The 22,023-nt window shown below is 31.9% G+C and overlaps 3 protein-coding genes across 6 annotated transcripts; 2 read left to right on the top strand and 1 right to left on the bottom strand.

Annotated features, from left to right (window-relative positions):
* The first annotated feature begins 2,745 nt into the window (after nucleotides 1–2,745).
* LOC105801688 (probable cyclic nucleotide-gated ion channel 20, chloroplastic) lies at nucleotides 2,746–17,048 on the top strand. Of its 4 annotated transcripts, XM_012632909.2 has the most exons (13): nucleotides 2,754–3,020; nucleotides 3,742–4,267; nucleotides 6,368–6,553; nucleotides 8,437–8,535; nucleotides 9,459–9,596; nucleotides 9,890–10,138; nucleotides 10,379–10,627; nucleotides 12,010–12,155; nucleotides 13,495–13,572; nucleotides 14,232–14,361; nucleotides 15,642–15,888; nucleotides 16,051–16,219; nucleotides 16,587–17,048. In XM_012632909.2, the coding sequence occupies exons 2-13, from the start codon at nucleotides 3,758–3,760 to the stop codon at nucleotides 16,696–16,698; spliced, it is 2,313 nt and encodes a 770-aa protein (XP_012488363.1). In that variant the 5' UTR covers nucleotides 2,754–3,020; nucleotides 3,742–3,757; the 3' UTR covers nucleotides 16,699–17,048. The 4 variants fall into 4 exon arrangements, 3 of the variants coding, with proteins under 3 accessions (XP_012488364.1, XP_012488365.1, XP_012488363.1); XR_008190579.1 differs by lacking the exons at nucleotides 16,051–16,219; nucleotides 16,587–17,048 and adding an exon at nucleotides 14,471–14,567 and having other exon boundaries at nucleotides 2,746–3,020; nucleotides 15,642–15,788; XM_012632910.2 differs by lacking the exon at nucleotides 16,051–16,219 and having other exon boundaries at nucleotides 2,748–3,020.
* Nucleotides 17,049–17,522: 474 nt separating this feature from the next.
* Nucleotides 17,523–19,198, top strand: LOC105801687 (uncharacterized). The gene is made up of 5 exons (XM_012632908.2): nucleotides 17,523–17,794; nucleotides 17,886–18,131; nucleotides 18,434–18,515; nucleotides 18,694–18,908; nucleotides 18,981–19,198. Exons 1-5 carry the CDS (start codon nucleotides 17,613–17,615, stop codon nucleotides 19,099–19,101), a joined length of 846 nt encoding a protein of 281 aa, XP_012488362.1. The 5' UTR covers nucleotides 17,523–17,612; the 3' UTR covers nucleotides 19,102–19,198.
* Nucleotides 19,199–19,866: 668 nt separating this feature from the next.
* On the bottom strand, nucleotides 19,867–20,828 carry LOC105801686 (transcription factor MYB114). Its single transcript, XM_012632907.2, has 2 exons — nucleotides 20,484–20,828; nucleotides 19,867–20,409 (listed from the first exon to the last, which is right to left on the bottom strand). Exons 1-2 carry the CDS (start codon nucleotides 20,729–20,731, stop codon nucleotides 20,037–20,039), a joined length of 621 nt encoding a protein of 206 aa, XP_012488361.1. The 5' UTR covers nucleotides 20,732–20,828; the 3' UTR covers nucleotides 19,867–20,036.
* Nucleotides 20,829–22,023: the final 1,195 nt, after the last annotated feature.

A 22,023-nucleotide genomic window follows, 5' to 3' on the forward strand; every position in this document is an offset into this window, starting at 1 on the left:
TTACGAGGGTGCTAACCCTTCCTCGTACGTAACTGACTCCCGAACCCGTTTTCTAGATTCCGTTGACCAAAACCGTTGTTTTAATAAAATCAAATTATTTATTAGAAACAACCTCTTTCCAAGGTGACCTAATCACACCTCAAAAAAAGATTGGTGGCGACTCCCTTTTTCGTTTTCAAAACCCAATTGGACCCCGTTTTTCATCCAAAAAAATGGGGTCAACAACAACTATTGAGTTAGACTTAATTAACGAAATTTTAATTGGATATGTTAGGGTATATAGCCAGCTATCAATCAAAGACGTATGTTAGTGTTCCACCTAAAATGTCTTACTTTAAATAATTTATATGATTATTAATTTCAACACTAAAATATTGATATAAGTAAATGACGTAAAAGAAATTAAAATACGATACAACAAAATATAATCATTCTTTAAATAAAAGAATAGGTATAAATTCCTTGGAATTTTATTTTGTATTCTTTTCTTAATTTTTTATAAAAGATAATTATGTTAACCTTAATAAATTTCTTTCATTCCTACCGCATCTCATTTTTATTACTTTTAGCAAATATTAATTTACTATTTCAATTCGTTTTCCATAAAACTTATAATCAATTAATTTAAAATTATTTTTTATTAAATCAAATTATAAATAGGTTATTTTAGATTAAATTATCGTGATGGCCCCTCTGTGTTTAAATTTAAGATTTAATATTTATAGTTTAATATGATATAATTTGGTTTCTTTACATAATCTCAAATAGTTGATACTTTTCATCATTATGGTCAAAATGTTGAAGTCAATTCTTTTTAAAAATATCCATTCCAACATGTTAATATATATGTGCGTGTTAGAAAAGTGTTTTAAAGAGAAATTCACATAATCATTTTAATCGAAATAGTTCAAAATGTTAAGCATTTGGACTAATTAATGCCATTATGAAGTAAATGATCAAATTATGTCAAATTAAAATTTAAAGACTAAATCTCAAATGTAATCGTAGTAGAGACTTCAAACTATAATTTTACCATTATCTTATATGATTAAAAATTATATAATTAGTTACTCAAAATAAATAACATTATTAACAATTTTAGAAGTTGATGTGATTTAAAAAAAAATGCTTATTCCAACTCACTATTTGAAATGAATCTTTAAAAAAACATAAAAATAAAAACATTTTAAAAAAATTCCTATTCAATTGATTTTTCAGCATGGTTCAATCAATTCGTATCGACTTATGAGTTAGTCAATTTTATGTCTCTCTCTGAATTGATAACTGAGCTAGTTCTCTATTTTACCGGTTTGTCCAGTCCTATTCAAACAATCATGACTGTAAGTTTTCACACTTCGTACATTTAGAACTTAGTCATTCCACTATTATTTTTAATAATTTAATCTCTATTTTATGGATTTAAAAATATGGTTTCTAATTATATATAACAACGTAATATTTTAATTGGAAAGTTAACGATATTTATTTGAACTAATTAATAAAATTATAAAGTTATGTTAGAAATTAAAGTATTAGGATCAAATCTCAAATTTAAGCATATTAAAAGGATGAAATTTAAAATTAACTATTTCATAAAATAAAAAGGAAAAAGAGTTGGTGGGTGTGTGCCACGTGTCATAAGGAGGAAGGTAGGTAGGTATATAAATATTTTAGAAATTAAAATATAAAGATAAAATTAATTTAAGCATAGAAGGATCAAAATGAAAATTAACCACTTTATAAAATAAAAAGAAGAGTTGATGGGTAAATGCCACGTGTCATAAGGAGTAAGGTATTTGGAATTTTTTAACAAACACATTAGATAAATCTTAAAATTGTATATAAATTATGGTTTAATGTGTAGTTGTATATGTGAATTTTGATTTTGTATAACTTTATACATAAATTTTGATTTAATCCAATTTTGTAATTATCAATACAATTATTGACGTAACATCATTTTATATTTATATATTGTATACATAAATAATTATATTTATCCAATATAAAAATAAATTGATGCATTTGTTTCTTTAAATGTATATGATTAAATCAAAATTAGAGTTTCAAGTATACATTTAAACCACAATTAGAGTTTCACGTGTATAATTGCACAAAATTAAAATTCATGTATACAATTGTACATTAAATTAAAGTTCATGTATACATTTAATATTTCTCCTTCTTTTTATATGTAAGTATATATATTATGCAGATTATTACTATAGTATATATTAAAAGATTTAATAATAACAAATTTTCAATAATTTATTTGACAAAGATAACAATACGAGTCTATAGTTTTTTATCACCTAACTATGAAAAGTTACAAAATGATTATCCAACTATTCAATTTTATTTTATTTTATTGTCACCAACGCCTAATGTACAAATTGAAGCATTCAAAATCTAAAATAGTTGGGTACCCCAAAAGATAAAATTGAATAGTTGAGTGGTTATTTTGTAACTTTTCATAGTTGAGTGACTAAAAAATACTAAAAATTGGATGACTATTTTATAATTATTCATAGTTAGGTGATAAAAGGTTTACTAATATTTGGAGGACTATTAATGTAGTTTACCCAAAAAAGAAATTATTATTATTATTGAAGTTGAAGGAGCTATAGTTACGTACCGCGTTGTCAGTCATTGTCTGAAGAAAAAAACAAAAGAAAGGAAAATAGCAAATTGAAATAAATTTCCAAGCAACTAGCCTTTGCATGTGGTTGGCTTCCGTCCAATCCAAACTCCTTTCTCTTTGTCTTCTCTACTTATTAAATTTCTCGGCTCTACACTTCACCCCACTCGACTTTTTCAAAGTCTCTTTTCTTTTTCTTCTTCTTCTCTTTCTTAATAATAATGCACATTCTCAGTCAGCGCTTTGAGTCATTGCTTCTTCTTCTTACATACACAACGCAATACCTCCCTTCTCTTTCAGTTTTCTAAACGTATTTTATCAAAGGCATCAAATTCCTAAGTTTGGGTCTCTCTTCACCACTACCCAATTCAGCTTTAACCAGGTTCCCTTCTCTCTCACTCTTTGATTTGGACTTTTTTCTTTTCTGGGTTAAGCTTATCATTTTTCTTCTTAATTAGCTGAAAAATGCTAACTAAACTAAGCTGAGCTAAGGAAAAGCTAGTGTCAGTGTCATGCACTGCGAGAAATAACTCATCATGTCTTTCGCTGTCGTATTCCTTTTGGCTTTTAGAAGCAATCAGCATCTAGATACGCCCTATGTACTGAATGCAATGCGATGGATGATACTTTGTGGGGTTTTCATTGGCTTCTTCTTTAAACTTGTTTTGTCAAAAATTATGCCATTTATTGAGCTCGTTTTTGGCTCTAGCAGCTTTGATGAACTTATTAGTGAACCAATTATGTTATATAATCTTTTACTTGCAACTATTGAGAAGACTTAAGATTGATTAGAGTTTAGCTTTACATATTCATTCTGTCAATTAGTGTTTTTAAACCTACGAAACTTTGGTGATGGAAGTGCTATGAGCATAGCAATAGTTTCCTTAAATGGATTAGGAGTTGATATGGCTGGAAATGTCAGTTAATACTTCCACTTTTGCCTAAAGCACAAACAAGCGCAAGAAAGCTTGAAAAAGTACATAGTCAACTAACTATGAAGTTCTGATCTTTATTATCAAGCCCTTATTTGGTTGGTTCCTACTGTAGATATATAGCAGCATCTGCAGTTAACTTATCTGACTGTTTTTTATTTTCCTATGTAGATTTAGTATATGAGAAATGGCAAGTTATGATAAAGATGAGGTTCCAATGCTGTCAGATACCTATCCTCAGTCATCAGAAAATAATCGGGATTCTCAATCTCAGACATTTATCTCCAGGACTCGGAGTGCTTCAATTTCTATCCCATTGAACTCCATGGAATCGTATCAAAATACTCATCTGGTAGGGCATACTGGCCCCTTGAGGAATGAAAGAAAAACACCATTTATCCAGATGAGCGGTCCACTATATATCAGTCGTAAGCCTGAAAATTCTTTTCAACTAAATCAAAGTACAGCGGCAGGCCAAAAAATGATGGAACCTAAGGCTGAAAAGTTTCCTTCCTTTAATGGTAAGGATGAAAATGATTGGCCAGATAACAACTATTCTGGCAAAAATGAACATTTACTGAGGTCTGGGCAACTAGGAATGTGCAGTGATCCTTACTGCACCACTTGCCCAACATATTACAATTTCAAACCAGAACAACAGAAAAACTCAAGAGTTTCTGGCATCTTTGATACCAAGGTATTTCATAGATAGTTGTCATTTTGTTCCTTTTTAATGGTTTTATATGTTATGGAGTGCATACATTCATTCACGAGATTACATTTTTCCGAAGTCTTTTCCTCTGTTTGATGATATTTTACTGACTTGACTAAGATTTCAGCTGTTAGTAGCTAATTTGCCTACATCTACACATCAATGAAATTCATAATATAAAGTTTTACAAGCAAATATGATTAATGTTGCTCTCTAGTAAGCTATAATTGCTCAATGTTGGGCACAAGATGGACAACCCCTTTTTTTACTTTTTCTTATTGCATGAAAATCTTGTGTGGAACTGTGGTTCATCTTCATGCACACTTCTCTAGTTAATAAAATATGATCTCTAATGCTTCAGTTGTTAGATTGGGATGTCCATAACTTATATTTTTGTATTATATTTACTTTATTTATTTAACCTATAGAGAAATGAAATCTCCAGTCAAGAAGTATGCATGTAAAGTATCTTAAAATAGGATAGCTACATTAATTGTTAATACCATGTGGCCTACGCCAAACTTGTATCTAACTTATATTCTTTTTTTTCCCAAGAATTTTGTTATATCTGTTAAATTTTGTTGCACATCCTTCAGTTTTCAGTACTTTACTTCCTTTCTCCTTTGCATATTTAATGTATATCACTGAGCAGCTGCTTGCTGTAGACTATCCTCCCTTATTTTGCTTTTATATGAACGACAAGTTTGATTCTTGATTTTCAGTGAAGGTTTACTTCTTTTTTAGTTATGTACTATTTAGATAAATGCAACTATACCTTCAATTGCACCCCCTGAAATCAGTTTATTTGATGTTGTAGTAGTTTTGTTACTTAATCATTTTTCAAAGTAAAAAAATCTTATGGAAATGGGAATGCCTCAACTAATTACTTTATTGCAATTAGTTGTCACTGTTTCTGATTTAGGACTTTTTAGTGATGGTGGCATTATTATTAATCTACAATCATCAAATAGTATACACAATGCTGCTTAGAAAATGTTGCATCACATCCATTGGTTATATGTGGAGAATGCTCTCATCCAACTTGATTAAAACAAGAGGGGAAAAATGCAAGAGATCAAGAAAAACATAAAACTTGGAAGCTTAGTGAATGATCTATACATGCCAGGCAAATTCTTTTTCTTATTTTATGGTCTAAAATCTTGTTTTATTTTTCTTGTAATTTATCTATATTTGTTTCATTAAAAATGTATAAAAAGTTTTGAGTTAATCTATTGGACAAGATAATTCCTTCATCCATATTGTATTTTGTTGAACTTACTGTGTTATCATTATGGAGGTGTCTGGATTGTTTTTTTTTGTTTTTTAAAATTATTTATATGGTAACCACTAAAATGATATTAAAGAAACAAAATTAGCTAATAGAACCACATAAATTCAGTAGTTAGGTTCTCAAATAACTAAAAATTTCTTGATATTCGATAGAGTGAATATACCATAGACTGCTAGTGAAAAAAAATGGTAGTCATCACATGGGTACAGAAAGGTCAGTTGCTGAATTGAAAGTCTCAAATAACTATAGAACTTTATCAGTTGTCCTTTAATTGAATATTAATAAAACTGTGACGATTAAATTCATTAAAATTGGAGTAAAGGTGTACTATAATTGCTGAATTGAAATAGTAGAGGGACTAAGGTCATACTTTAACCTTTCTTTAAAATATTCCATTGTAATGGTCTTTTCCTTCAAGGTAAAGCTCCATTTACAAAGAATCAGAAGTAATATAAGCTGCAATGCATTTGGAAGACTAAACTGAACTGCTGATAAAACTTTTTTCGTTGGACTTAAATGGACATCAAAGTTGATATATAACATTTTTTTGTATACAAACCTCTAACATCCTCCATATGCCTTTGTCCTGTTACAAATGATATCTTGTTTTTGCTTATAGGACAGGGAAATGTCTTCTAAGTTATATTCATGTATTGTTAGAACATAAATATAACCCTTAGAGATTTTTTTTTTCTTGAAGAGGCATGAAGAAAGATACCCAAACACAAACCATTCTATTATTTGTTCCTAAATACTGCCATAATCATGCAGCTTTATTTATGGCTTGTTTGCAGTATGCTTTCTATGGGGATGCCAAAGGTTGGGCTAGGAGGTTGGTCTCTTTTCTGTGCTCTTATGTTCCTGGTATTATGAACCCTCATGCTAAAGTTGTTCAGCAATGGAACAAATTCTTCGTCATTTCATGCTTGATGGCAGTTTTCATAGATCCACTGTTTTTCTTCTTGTTGTCTGTGCAGAAGGTAAGTTATCTTTTGTTCTCTTCTGGTTGTTTTCTTGATTATTCTGATTACATAGTTTTTTTTAAAAAAAATTCTCATATGGTTAGCATCATTATCATAATACTAGTAATTGGTTGTTGTTTCTTGCAGTAATACATGTTTAATTGCATTATTTGCCTTGGTTTAGCAAGCAGATTCTACATGATATTGAAAATTTTCATTTTTTAGCATTAAGCATTAGGTTCTTAATGATGCTTGCTTCTTTATAACTTTTTACTTCTATTTTATCCTTTCCCTGTTTCTTTGGAGGCATGATGCTTGCTTTAGTTAAAGATAAGTGATATAAGTGTTTTCAGAAAGCAACTGATATTAGATATATTTCTCCATAAAAAATCCTTTTAAACTTTTTGGTTGGTGAATGAGTTATGCTTTTGGCGCTTAATTACTTAAGTGTAGGAATGAGGTCAATCTGAGTGGAATTTAGTACAAATGTGTGGTAATAGTGCATGAAGAGTTTTTGTGGATGATACTTGTTAAGACAGTAGCTGATCAGGATAAAAGTATTCTAGTTCCTAGATAGAGTAATTAGAGAGAAAGTATGAGGGCCAGTGGAGGCTGCTGATGAGTAATGGGATGGCTTACCTCAATACCAGATGTCTTTCACATTCCTTTAACAATCTTAATGGAAAATTTTATTGGACTAAGGCATGGTATAGAGATGAAGTTAAAGAACCATAAAGGAAAAGAAAATAAAAGAGGCGTAGAAACTTAAGGAAAAGAAGTGATTTATTTATCTTTTGTTTGATAGTAAAAAACTGAAAATTAATAAAAGAAAGAAAATAAAGAATTCTAATATCTCTTGTTTAGTTAAAAATATAGAAAGGAAAGGAAAGGAAAGAAAATGATTTGCTTTGTTAAGATTTTCAGGCTATAACCTTTGCAGCCTTTACTTAATTAACATATAATAACAAAATTATTCATAAAAGAAAATATAAAACATATAAGAAACCAAAATTATTCATAAAAGCATGGTATAGTATTAAAATAATTCATAATTAAACAGTGTTCAGCCTAACCGAATTAATATATTAATATCAATATATTCTTGTTTAAAACAAGCTAAAATTTTTATATTAACTAAAGTATTTTACTTTAGCAATATAATGAATTGATTGCTAAAAATGTTCTAGGAGTTGAGAGGTTAATTTGCAAGATACAAATAAAAAATATATATAAATTTCCTAATCAAATATAAAAATCCCAATTACAGTATATTGTTAAGTTTGGATCATTTCTTGTCCGTGTTGTTTTGGGTAGGATACTTTTCCATGGGTTTGAGTTGTTGATTTTTTCTTATCAAATGATATTGGGTCAAGTTTGGGCAAGATATTTGGTATTTGACGTAGCTTTGCAAACTCAACTTGGAAGCAAATTATTTGAAGATTTTTACCATAAAGAAAATGTTTTGTCGTAATGGAAAGCATATTGTTTTGTTGATTAATTTCTCTGTAAGTTACTAAACATAATTGTAATTTCTACTAACTACTAACTAGTTCATGTAAATTCACCAAAAATAGATTTCTTTTACATTGGATGTCTACAATGTTAAATTTACAGTATACTAATAGTATAAGCAAACAGGGCATTCTCTTAAATAAATTTTTATTACTTGCTCTGATCACAATAAAATTCTCCTAATTTAAAACTCAAGTAGCTTTTTCTTTTTGCCCCAAATTATTTTAAATATTACCAACCATAGCTAATAAATTAGTTCTTGGAAAGTTATATCATCTTTGTAATTTTCTTCCTTTGCTAAAAACAGTGGTTTACATATTTTACTTGTTTATTTGGCTTTCCTGTTTCTACATATGGTGCTACTGCAATGACTTGTGATTTGGATGCAGGAGAACAAGTGCATAGTCATTGATTGGCCTGCGACTAAACTGTTTGTCGGGTTAAGAAGTGTGACCGATTTTATCTATATGCTTAACATGCTCCTTCAGGTAGATAGCTTCTTTCCCTCTAAATCATTTGATCTTCATTAGCATCTCTCTCTCTCTACACACACACACACACACAATCATGCGGTTTGAATGATAAAAGGAACAGACACCATTCAATTCATTTAAATATTATTAGATTATATAATGGCGACAAGATAACTGATGGGATGAAACATGAAAACCAAGAACCTACAGTTGTCACATGATTGAAAAAAGACATCCAAATGAAAAATTAATATTGTACCATACACAAATCTAAAACAGATGTTGATTTTTATATGAACCTAGCTAAACTCAACTTTTGCTCAGAAATCAAATTGAAGCAAAAATTGCTTATTATTTGTAGGTTTAAAAATTCTATGTAAAGATACAAGCTTAAGAGGCATGTTAATGGTTCCAAAGTAACTTGCACTTCTAGTCGACATGACAAAATTTCAAGAGGACCATTGATAGTTTATTATCATTCAAGCAACTGTCAATTCGATATAAAGCATATTTCATCTGAAACAAAATTTAACTCTAAGAGGACAAATCCACTTTTATACCCCAAAATATATTGCAACGGATCAAAATCACTCATTGAAGTTTTTACCAAGAGAATTCTTGCTTTAGTAAATATCAAAAGTACGCATGTTACTGTCTTATCACCAACATAGAGAAGAAATAAAAAGAATCTCACTTATACTTATGAAATAATAATGTTGAATCAGAAAGGCTTTGCATGAAAAAGTAAATTATAGTATCATTGTACCCTATTTTTCAAACCATGTATGTGGTGCCTAGATTATATAAGTCTCCTTGAAGCTTACAAATTTCATTAACTTGGAAAGACAACTATTACCTTGATAATTCATTATAACATTTTGATAATTTTCTTTTTCTTGTGCAACTCTGACAAATATTTATTTGATTTTTCCCTGCAGTTCAGGTTGGCTTATGTAGCTCCTGAGTCTACAGTAGTTGGTGCAGGAGAGTTAGTTGACCATCCAAAGGAAATTGCTTTCAATTACCTTGGGGGATACTTTTCTCTTGACTTGTTTGTGGTACTCCCACTTCCTCAAGTAAGTTATTCTGGTTTTCCATGTTGTAAAACAACTTCAAATGCCGTGACCTCCACTTTTGATGAATTTTATTATATCATTTTGCTGATATTTATGATTTTTTCCCATATTCATGTTTATCCAACTTCACTTACCAAGTTATAATGGTATACTTGGCATATATTTTCTTGAATGCCCTTTTACCTTCATTTTGAACATCAGTAACATAATTATTTGTTTATTTGTTCATTCAGTGCTCAGGCTCTTTATTAACAAAAAATTTCTGTTGTCATGAATTGTTTACTTAATTCCAGATCATGATATCATTGGTCCTACCAAAACATTTGGGATCGTCAGGAGCAAATTTTGCAAAAAATCTTTTACGGACAGCCATTCTTATTCAGTATCTTCCCAGATTGTATAGGTTTCTACCTTTCCTGGCTGGTCAGTCTCCATTGGGATTTATATTTGAGTCAGCATGGGCAAATTTTGTCATAAACCTTCTCACTTTTATGTTGTCTGGCCATGTCGTTGGGTCATCGTGGTACCTCCTTGGATTACAGGTGGGCAACTGCCATTTTAACATTTAAAAACATTTCATGATCTTTAATAACCTTTCGGAAGTTGTCTTTAAATTTTCTATGGTTGTATTATGAATGCACTTATTAGTTACTAAGGAACTAAAAGCTACCTGAAACCATGATAGTCTCCATGCTCTATACTAAGAGATGTGAACTATGAAAGATGATATCATCCAGTTCCATAGCATACCCTTTAATAGTCTCCTTCTTTATCTTTGCCAGAGGGTTAATCAATGTCTTCGAAATGCCTGTGGTAACTCAAATATCCGAAATTGTAAGGAGTTTATAGATTGTGGCTCCGGGCATTCTCCTAATCGCAATGTGCTGCCAATTTGGACGAACAATTCCAATGTCTCTGCCTGCTTTACAGAAGATGGATTTTCTTACGGAATATATGTACCAACTGTCAATCTAACGACAGAACCAAGTATTGTTACTAGATATGTATATTCATTGTTTTGGGGATTCCAGGTAATTCATTGAGTCCATCATCATTTTCCACAGTTATTTAAGTTGTGCATTTGTACTTTATTACCTGTTCGGCATATTTTAGTTGCATTGAGTTCAGTTAAATATTATTGGTGTTTGGTTGTTGCTTTTTGCTTTTTTTCTATTTATTTAGGTTTGCTTTCAGAAGCAAAAGGTGACTACTGCATTGAAATATAAAAGAAAATAATATCCTTAAAGATTTTAAAATTAAACATTTTAACATATTTTAAGAACAAAAGACAATGTTTCACTTTTGTATGAAATACTTCTGTTTAAACAATGTTAAGTTTTATCCATTTGCTCACTTTTTTTTTTCTTTTTTTGTATATGATGACTTTTTATTTTCTATTTGCTTTTGTTTTCTAGCTAAATTTTTAGGAAGCAAAAAACCAAGTAATAAAAGTAACAAATAAGTGAAGCCCTAGAAATCTTTTTCTGTAATGACGGCTCATTAGGACATATATCATCACATGCTTTTGCAGATTAAATTATACTAAATTTAGCCTAAACTCTCATAGTTTCTCATGGTGGTCTGTTATACTCATTTTATACTCTCTTTTGTTGGTGCCCTTGTATGTATTAAACCAACACTTTAGGATTTTGTATGTCTTCTTCTTTGTGTTCTTTTATATGTATATATGTTGTGTGTGTGTACACAGAGACATAATTATGTACAGAGAGAGAGAGAGTTCACCGATTGATCTTTTGTCATGGAAAATGTGTAAAGTGTTTCCTGGCTAAATATCATCCTTTAAATATTATATATCATCATACATATCATTGGTCTTCATAGAAAACCGTTGTCAATGGGCTGGGAGTTGAACCTCAATGGAATACTCTGGGAAATGGTTGTTGGCAAATGTTACACTCACATTTTGCTAAGTAACTTTGGAAGATACTATATTCTACGACATTTCTCTGTACTCATAAAAGTAAAATGCTTTGTCAAAATTCTTATCGCAAAGAGCACATGTTGTCTATTCTTTTTTTTCCCTCTTATAACAGTTTTATCTTTTTTCATTTATTTGTAGCTTTCCCCCCTAACCCAAGGATTCTTATTACTGATTAAGTATAAAGTAGATCTAAAGGCTCTTGTTACACTGCTTCTATTTCGTCCATCTTATTTGCTTAATGCTGTCATGAATATACAGTCTTCCCCTTAAAGTAACCGACTGAATGTAGTGAAACAGCTAAATCATCAATCTATCACATAAGGGATTTTGTCTGTCTTTGTTGACATATTTGATTTTTGTACCTTTTGTTTAAATACTATGAGCAGTTCTATCAACTAATAATACGTTGCATTGACCTGTTTCTTCATTCTTCTTCTTCTTATTATTTTTTGTCAATTTAATATTTTGAAGCAAATCAGTACTCTGGCTGGAAATCAAACTCCCAGCTATTTTGTTTGGGAAGTTCTTTTTACCATGGCCATTGTCGGACTAGGCCTCTTGCTTTTTGCTCTTCTTATCGGAAATATGCAGAACTTTCTCCAAGCACTGGGACGGAGGTACAACATTGCAGAAAGTTCTTCAAATTGCATTTTAGTTCCCTAAGAAGGCGTAGTTGTTACTAAAATTCTCACAAAGTTGTTCTATAGCAAATAGTATGAATAAGCTTGTCAGTGTTCTATAAATTCTACTCTTGAAAGAACTCCAAAAATGGAAACTATGAAAACACTCTAGAAAAAATGAAATATGGAAATGAAGTCCTTACCTCAAATTTTGGAGAAGTGAGAAAATACTCCTAACCACTAATTACTTTGGGTAGATTACTGAGGTATATCGAGTTGTGTCTTGTACTTGTTCTTCCATCTTGTCTTCCATCTCCTATCCGACATCATATTCCATGTCCAAATCCTGTAGTTACCAAATAAATACTGCATTGTGTTGAGAATTGATCATGCATAAACAAAGCTACAAGTGAAACTTGTGGCAAGAGTAGGGTTTTATACCATAGGATTTTCAACATGTGAATATTAATCCTCTAAAAATACCAAGTTAGTTTATAGCAAACCATCAGTTATCCAAGTATCTGACCTCTAATGATAGTCTGAACAAGCAAAGAATGTAAGAGACTTCTTGAAGGATGAGGCTAAAGTTCAACCATGCCAGATATATTTCCTTCAATTTCAACAATTGAAGATTATGAATGATCGTAAATAAAAAAATCATTTGGGAGGGATGGGAAACTTTTCTTATATAGGAACTAGGAATTGGCCACCAATATCCTATTCCAAGTAGGATTGTGCCTTAACTATTTTGTTTTGTGCTTTTATCTAATTTAATTAGTGTATAAAGTTTCAAACTTCTTTAAATTAAGTCCAACTTAATTTATGCCGAATTTAATCTTTTACAAGCCATGTTCTATGGTGAGAATGTAATTCTTAATAAATTTAGATAGGCCAAATTGTTTAATTTTATTACTAATTCTTTTATTAATCAACTTTAGATTTGTAGGTCATGATTAACATCTAACAATGAGTTACAACCCCTTTTCTTAAGAAAGCTCAATGAGGTTTGAACAATTTATCTGTGTTTGGTTTCTCAGTATAATTATTATCCTTTCATCGTTTAGTATCTTGGTTTATTCTCGAGCATGAATTAGTGTCTACTCAATTAGTTTAATCATATTAAGTCTCAGGATACACAGTCAATTCTTTGAATAAGTTTTTAAACGAGGTTTAAATTTAACCACTGTGGTGTCCCCTTGAGGACAATATCCTATATGTTTACTAAAACTTTCTTCAATTTCACCCCCACTACATGCCTTTACCTGTTCGAATTAGATTTACTTATTATTTTGAGTTACAATCTGACTTTGCTCGATAAATTTTATTCTCTTTATAGGAGGTTAGAAATGTCACTAAGACGTCGTGATGTGGAGCAATGGATGAGTCATCGACGCTTGCCTGTAGAGTTAAGAAGGTATGTGTCCAAGTTTAAGTCTCTTTCTCCACCTTTTTTGCTCTTATTCTCATTATGTCTTGTAACAATTTTCTTCCGTAAGTAGAATTAAAATGCAATCTTCTTTCTTAATTTACTTTTTGGTTTCTAGTATTGAAGCAGTGTATAAGTTTTGAAGAAAATAAATTGAATTGTGCCTATACATGGGTCCTACATAGAAGAGAAATAAGTTAGAGATGCAATATTTAAGTTCAAGTCTCAAAGACACCCTTTCTGGAGTGGTTATGAATATGCTTTAGTACCATTATCTAACTTATTATCTCTTTCTTGGGCTTGTGAATGTCATTGCAGCATGGTATGATTTTTCTCCCTCTTGTTTAAAAATGTAAAATGTTACTGTGCTATATCTACTATCATGCACCACTGCTTGGAAGGTATTTATTTGTTAGCATACTTGTCATATGCATTATGCTTCTCAGTTGGCACTTCGATCTTTGTTCCCTTGAAGATTGCTGCCTTTTAGATGAATAGCTAGAGGCCCCAACTTCAACATAAGACCGAAGAAAACTGAATATTTATTAGAATCTTGGACAAGATAGGCTTCAACCAAAGCCTACATTCTGCATCATATTTAAACATGTGACGTTTATTTGGAATTAACCATCTAAATTACTGTGTAGGAAAGTACGAGAGGCTGAACGATATAATTGGGCTGCCACAAGAGGGGTAAATGAAGAAGTGCTTATTGAGAACCTACCTGAAGACCTTCAGAGAGAGATAAGACGCCATCTCTTCAAGTTTGTTAAGAAAGTGAGCTTAAAGACTAACACTCTTTTCTGTGTACTGAAAATTTACTAGCACAATTAAACTATTTACATCTCCGTATTGCAAAATATCTTACTTGGACTCCTTCGAAAAGTACCTCCTACTTGTTCTTGTATGAAAATCAGTTAGCTCACCAACTGAAGCTAGCGGCATTAATCTTCTAAAAGCGAAAATCTCTTTTTCCACTGGAGGTATGAATGATAAGTCTTTGTATATATACATGTGAATATTAAAGATATATGACTGACTTCGATGATAGCTAATAGATTAGAGAATTTGTGTGTACTCTATCCCTTAGACTAGAAAATACATCCTTTAGCATTAACTATGGTTGTTACTAGAGGATATAAGTTCAAATTTTTAGCTGTTATGCTACAATGATGCTTTATATATCATCGCCTTCTATCAAGACATCTTCCGAAAGGTTTCTAATTTAGTTATTGGTCCTAGCATGCACTTCAAATTACTTTATGCGGTTGCTTTTCCATTTTTCATTTATTTTGATCTTCTGTAAACATGATAACAGCTTTAATAATTAGTCCTATTGTTTAAAAAGATAAATAATTACTTCAGAAAGTGGTATGCTAGAAAACCTTGTTATATTGTTGCTGGTGCCATGTTTTTGCACATTTTCCTTTATTTTCTTTTTCAGAAAAGGGATGTGACTGATGGTTACCTAACTCAGTATATTTTCCTCCTAGTTACGCTCAGCTTTATGTGTGATAGGTTTTTCTTGAAAATTACCTAAAAACGTGCTTCTTGTAGTTTTTAGTTTTAACAAATCTCAAAGGGAATATATAGAGTCAAACTTGTACTGGATAATATGCTTCAACCCAGAAATTTTCTATATTTCTGTAAGTGTATACTTTTTAACAACTAGCATCTTTACAGTCCATTGAAAACTTCTAAACTGTAGAATCTTGTGATTCCAGTTGCCCTTGGTCTCATAACCTTAAGCTCACCAAAATTAATGCCCTTCCTCCTGGTGAGGACCTAAATGTTATTAGCTTCAATTTATGGAAGTATTCTAGTCCATGTGCCTATGGAAATGTTTCTTTTGCCATCATTCTGAAGAACATTGACTATGGCGATGACTTTATGAACCTTTGTGTTAGAAACATCATTTACCAGGTTTCTTCTCCTGAGAACTTTTACCTGCAAATGATGGTTTGCAGCATAACATTACTTAGATTATGTTGATTAATTATGATGTTATAAAAACTGGGATGCTCTTTCAGAGATTCAAAAAATGTTTCATTCTGCAGGTTCGTATATTTGCTCTCATGAATGATACTATTTTAGATGCCATCTGCAAGAGATTAAGACAAAAGATCTATATTAAAGAAAGCTATGTTTTGTCTCGTGGTTGTCTGATTGAAAAGATGGTTTTTATTGTGCGTGGGACAATGGAAAGTGTAGAAGAAAATGGAATAAGAAATCCCTTGTCTGAAGGGGATGTCTGTGGTGAGGAGCTTCTCAATTGGTGTCTTGAGCATTCTTCAGTAAACCGAGGTACTATCATGATTCCTAACTTTAAACATTTACTTTGGTGCAGTTTCTTGATTAAATATTTCCAAATCGGTCATGCTGGCCTTAGAATAGAATTATTTTAGAGATGTAGAATACCTGATGTGCAAGCCAAAGGTATTTTATCAAATATGGTTTGTGTGGTAGATGTGAAGAAAATCAAGCTTCCTGGACAGAGTTTGCATAGTATTAGTAGCCGAGAAGTTAGATGTGTGACAAATGTTGAAGCATTTTCCATTCGGGCTGCAGACCTACAAGAAGTTACCAGTCTGTTCCCTAGGTTCTTCCGCACTCCTCGAGTTATAAGAGCCATAAGGTTATTTTCATGTCAATAGTCTGATGAACTAATCTACGCGTATTCTTTCTTTGTTTCATTTTACTTTTTCCCATGCATGTTGAGGTTATCTTTCAGGTTAATTTCCTCGTGTAATGAATAAATAGCTTGAAGTTGTCCTTGTTATCAAAATGGTAGTAGATGATACTAATGGTAATCTGAAAATGAATAAATAGCTCGTAGGCTCAAATTTCCAGTGAAGACTATGGAGTTCATCAGTCATGACTTGTGTAAAAACATGCATTCCCCTAAGTTACTGTGCACCCTTTAATTCTCATTTAGAGACATTTTGAAAGGGAGAGGTAGTAATTAGAAGCTCATTATGCATATGATGTTGTTGCTTTGACAGGAATGAATCACCATATTGGAAAACCTTTGCTGCTATTTGTATTCAAGTAGCGTGGAGATACAGGAAAAAACGTCTGAATCGTGCCAATACCTCTCAATCCACTTGTTGTTGAGGATTGTATGTATGTATATATGTATTTCAGCTTTTGCACCGTATAAATGTAAGCTTCATTTGTAATAATAATACAGTTAGGAATATTAAGATAGATACCCAATCTTTGTAGGAAATTTGTTGTAACTTTATCACAGGATTATCTCCAATTTAGCATTGGGAGGAACAAAGAATGATCTGCAAGATTGCTGTTTAGATTTTCTTTTTATAAATGTAGCTAATATACGTGTAAAACTATGTAAAAGGTTCCAAGTCATAGCATGTGAAAATCTCATGTAACTTGAACGAAGCTGAAGGTGAGGACTGTGCAGTAATTTATTTATAATAAAAACTTAGTTGGTTCAACTTAAATTTCAGCTTCTTCTTTTTTTGTGTGTGGAAATATAGAATCAAAGGATTTCATACACTAAATATATGATTAGTTTCACCATGTTATATCATATATGATTCGAAATATTAGAAAACAAAAAGAAAATAATTGATATCTTCTACGGCTCAAATTAATCTCTTTATTATTAAACGGATTAATTTAGTTCATGTACTATTAAAAGACTCAAATAAGACAAAATTAGAATGGTGTTAATATTTATTGTTTAAAACCATTAACTATTTTAACGTAATTAATATTTTTAAAGTTTTTATAAATAAAATCTTTTGTTTGGAATTAAATTGCAATTGAAAAAAATAATTTCAAGATGTTCTATGTAGAGCAAATGTTAACTCTATTACAATTTAGACTTATTTGATTCTTTTAATAGTATAGTGATTAAATTGACCCATTCAATAATGGGGGACTAATTTGATACAATCTTTATAATACAGGATCTCTTCGTTACTTTAACCGGGGATGAAAACTAGTGATAGATAGACAGACACACTTGCGGTTGCGCTTCAGGAGTGTTAAGTCCCGCCAAAATGCTGACAATAACCACCGCCTCCGCCTCCATATCTCCACCAACACCACCTAACCTCCAACTAATCAACCGCCGTCACTTGCTGCTTCTCACTTCCCTCTCCTTATCTTCATTCTCAGTCTCAGATTCGGTGGCCACTGCTCGTGGCCTTCTCCAGATGCCCCCACCTCGCCTCACTAACAGGTACACCCATCCCTCTTCCATAATAGCTGATGAACTCTATCGAACAAAATGAATGTGAACTTTGAATTTGGGTTTTAATTTTTTTTTCAAGGTACTTTTTGGTGAGGGCTGGGGAGTCCCAATATGAGAGCCTCGGAATAATCAACACCAACCCTGTAGCAAAAACTTCTGTTGATAGTGGGTTATCAGACAAGGGGAAAAAACAGACTCTGAAATCTGCTTTGGAATTGAAGGCTATGGGGGCCTGTGAAAGGAATTGCTGGATTTGGCCTTCTATTACTCAAAGAGCTTACCAGGCTGCTGAGATCATTGCAGCTGTTAATGGTGTCAGTCGTAGGTATATATACAAATTAATCCTACATCTTCTAATGGATAGTTTTTCTTGAAAGAATCAAAATTTTTTTTCTGTTTGCTGTTATTCAACGTGAATCCATGAAAATAAACTTTCCATGTCCTTCAACATATGGTTTAGTTGAAACATTGAATGATGGAGGAATGAACTTCAACCTACTTTTATTTGTGTATTTGATTTATGTCGTGATTTTAGGGTCAATGATTACATACACACACACACCGAGACAGATTGATTGCCAATAGGATAAGGTCAATTTATGTTGACTTGCTATTTGTTGGCTGCAGTTATATAGTTCCAGAGTACAGCTTCCTGGATGCTCGTGGACTGGGAGCATATGAAGGCAAGGAACTGGAAGCCATTTCACAAGTACAATCTCATTCTTTATATTCTAACGAGCCCTATCTGGTGTATATAACATGTTTTGTTGGGGTAGTTTCTGGGTGTCCATGTATATATATATTCCTCTTAAGAAACCATATACTAAAATCCTTGGATGCCTGAGCTACTGTAAGCAAGTGTTATTGGGTGCTTGGAAATGATTCAGGTTTATGAATCGGATAGCATATCTTCTACAATCAAGCCACCTCCTATAGATGATGGAACACCAAATGAAAGTGTGGCAGATGTATTTGTGCGTGTGACACAACTCATGTCTATCCTTGAGACTCAGTACTCTGAAGACACTGTCATTATAGTGTCTCCAGATTCTGACAATTTGACGATATTGCAAGCTGGTTTAGTCGGACTTGATCTTCGAAGGTAAACTCTCTTCAATGCATCAAACCTAACATCTGGTCCTGCTCCACTAAAAATTATTGATGTTGTTTTCAGGCACAGTGAACTTTCCTTTGGGCCAGGCGAAGTAAGATATGTAGATCCAAGTAGCATTCCAACCTACAAGCAACCTGCATCCGCTGTGTATAAATGTTTAAACCCACCAAACTGTAACTAATATAGCTAGGCCTAGGAGCATTATATCTTTATAAATACAAAGTCTAATGTATACAAGAGAAAGCATCTGATGATGATTATTTGCCCTTTCTGGATCATTAATCTTCCACCCTGCTTTTTTTTTTTTTTTTTTTTGTATTCGTTGTTGGTCTGGTTAATGCATGGCAATGGCATTTATTTATCCATTGATTTGATAAGAGGCCAGGCCACGCAGTTATGCCTTAAATCAAGTTTCTCATTCATTAACCGTGGTGGCTATTATTGTTATTATTATTTTCTGATGAAAAACCTCAATGAATACAATTGAAATATAATTAATATTATTGGTAAATGTTTTGTTTATATTTTAGTATGGTCATATTTCAATATTAGGTATTAATGTGTTTTCTAGTAATTATATAATGTGTTTAATCGAGTTGGTGTCATGAGTCAACTTGACACTAACGTAACCAAAAAAATTACTTAAAAATCGTATTTTATTATTTTTATATGAAATACTTAAATAAAATAACTAAAAAGCTATTTATATTCATCAATTTATTTAAAATTAAAGTATTCAAATTACTAGTCATTTGCATGTAACTTTATTTATACTCGATTATTTTTTTCTTATTTTCTCTTTTATATTCAGGTTGGGTTATTTAAATCTAGTATATAAGTTACAACAAATAAAATGAAGTGAAATAAAAGCACAATCTTAAATTGGACTAAACTTTTATTTTCTTTTATGAATAAATTAGACTAGAATAGAGGGAAAGGGGAGGAATAAGGAGTAATCAATTATTAATTATAACAATGCAATCCAATCCATATGATATAACACAAAAGAAAGAAGGAAAACAGAGGAAGTAGTAAAAATAATAATAAATGTTGCAATCCAATCCAAAGTAGAAAACAATAATTGAGGTGAGAAAAAGGAGTGCAGAGATTACAAGGTTAGGCAAAGCCATGCCAAACAAAATCAAGAGAGACGCGGTGGTCGTGGTCTAGTAAGTCCAAGACATTGACAGGGGTAGGTGTATGCAAATTGAAATGATCATTGTTATGACATTGCCAAAACCAAGAAGAGCTTCCGTTTCCGTAGTCACGAGGCGAGGGCAAGGCATCTGTGGTGGTCATCATCACCTGGTCTTGAGCTTGGCTATGGCTATTATCATCATCTCTACTAGACTTGGAGGGAGTTTGGGATTGTGAAGAATGAGCAGTAGGATTTTTGATGATCCCAAGCTTTTTGCTCAAATGAGTGTTCCAATGATTCTTCACTTGATTGTCTGTTCTTCCTGGAACCCGACCAGCTATGAGTGACCACCTACAGTTGAGTTAGTTAACAAACAAACAAAATATGTTTTTATTTAGTAACTAATTAACAAGGCGTTTAGCAACCTGTTGCCGAGTAGGTTATGAAGGCGGATGATAAGATCATTCTCCTGGTCGGAGAAACGACCACGCTTAACACCGGGACTAAGGTAATTGATCCACCTCAATCTGCAGCTTTTCCCACACCTCTTGAGGCCTGTTACTTTGGGTATCCGATTCCATTTCCCTTTCCCATGCTTCCTTACGTACTCCATTAGGATGCTGTCCTCCTCTGCACTCCACAGCCCTTTTTTATATTCACTCTTTTCTTCCATCTCAACCTACCAGCTACTACCTCTATTATCACTTCTCTCCCTCGCTCTCTGCTTATATACACACACCCACACACATAGTTTGTAGTTTGATTGTGACTTGTGAAGATATTTTATATTTAAAGAGGGTGAAGAGTAAGAATAATATGGGAGACATCCATTTATATGGATAAGTGGTGTAAAATTTATCATAACTTTTTATACATTTAATATTTTTCATTTGATTTATTATTATTATTTTGTTGAGGCCTACCTACCAAATTTTATCCATTGTCCTCCCCAAGCAACGGTTATGATTCACTTTTAGCCCTTGCTTGGATTATATGCATGCAAGCAATGCCCATTCTTCCACTCTAATTAATTTTATTTAATTTACTACACTATTTATATAATTAATTTTATGCTCTATGGTGTTAAAATTTTATTTAATTTACCACACTAGTATTTAGTAAATCTAAATCAATGGATAGAATAAAAAACTGATTGATTTGATTACTTGGATTTAGTTTGTGAAGAAGACAAAGTAAAATAATAATTATAAGAAAGCAAATGACATTTGTTGTGTGACCGAAATTCTTCACAAGAATATTTGAGACCCTCTTGTCACAAGTTAACTAGCAAGGATCAATCTTTCTTTGTCCTTTGTATTTAGTTACACTTTGCTTCTTCCTCGTTTTGTTTTGTGATTTCTTAGCTGGATGCTCACTTATTTTACATACATAAAAATAGATTGATATGAGAATCTTGCTCTCTCTCTTTTTGCTATAAAAATGATACACAAGTATCTGATTGCATCAAGACAACATAAAAGGGGAATATATAATATATCCATCCAAATTCTTGTTACAAACAATCTCATCTGATCAACGTCTGTCTGTCTGATACAGCCATCTACTACAAAGGATGGGCTTTGACATTACACACAACCAAATAAGACAAAACTCCATTTTGGGAACTTTGCCTTTGAATCAATATCATCCCACTACACAAATAATTATTACTCCATTTGAAACAAAGTAGCACATACAGTTGCCTTTTTCTTTCTCTCCTCGCATTCATCCTATTCCTTTTTATTGTCAAAGACATACTCATTCATGCATGAGAAAAAGTAAAAAAGAATATATGTTGTTGTTAGCAAACTGGTTGATTATGAATTTGAGGAGCAAAAGAAATATTATTATACTAATTAGGTAATTATGAAAACAATCTGTGTTTGAGAATCTATGATATCTGATCACAAATGACCCTATGATTGGGGTTGCACATTGTGTAATAAATAAGAAAGAATGTAGTGG

This window comes from Gossypium raimondii, chromosome 11 (assembly GCF_025698545.1).
Source record: "Gossypium raimondii isolate GPD5lz chromosome 11, ASM2569854v1, whole genome shotgun sequence".
Taxonomy (NCBI): domain Eukaryota; kingdom Viridiplantae; phylum Streptophyta; class Magnoliopsida; order Malvales; family Malvaceae; genus Gossypium; species Gossypium raimondii.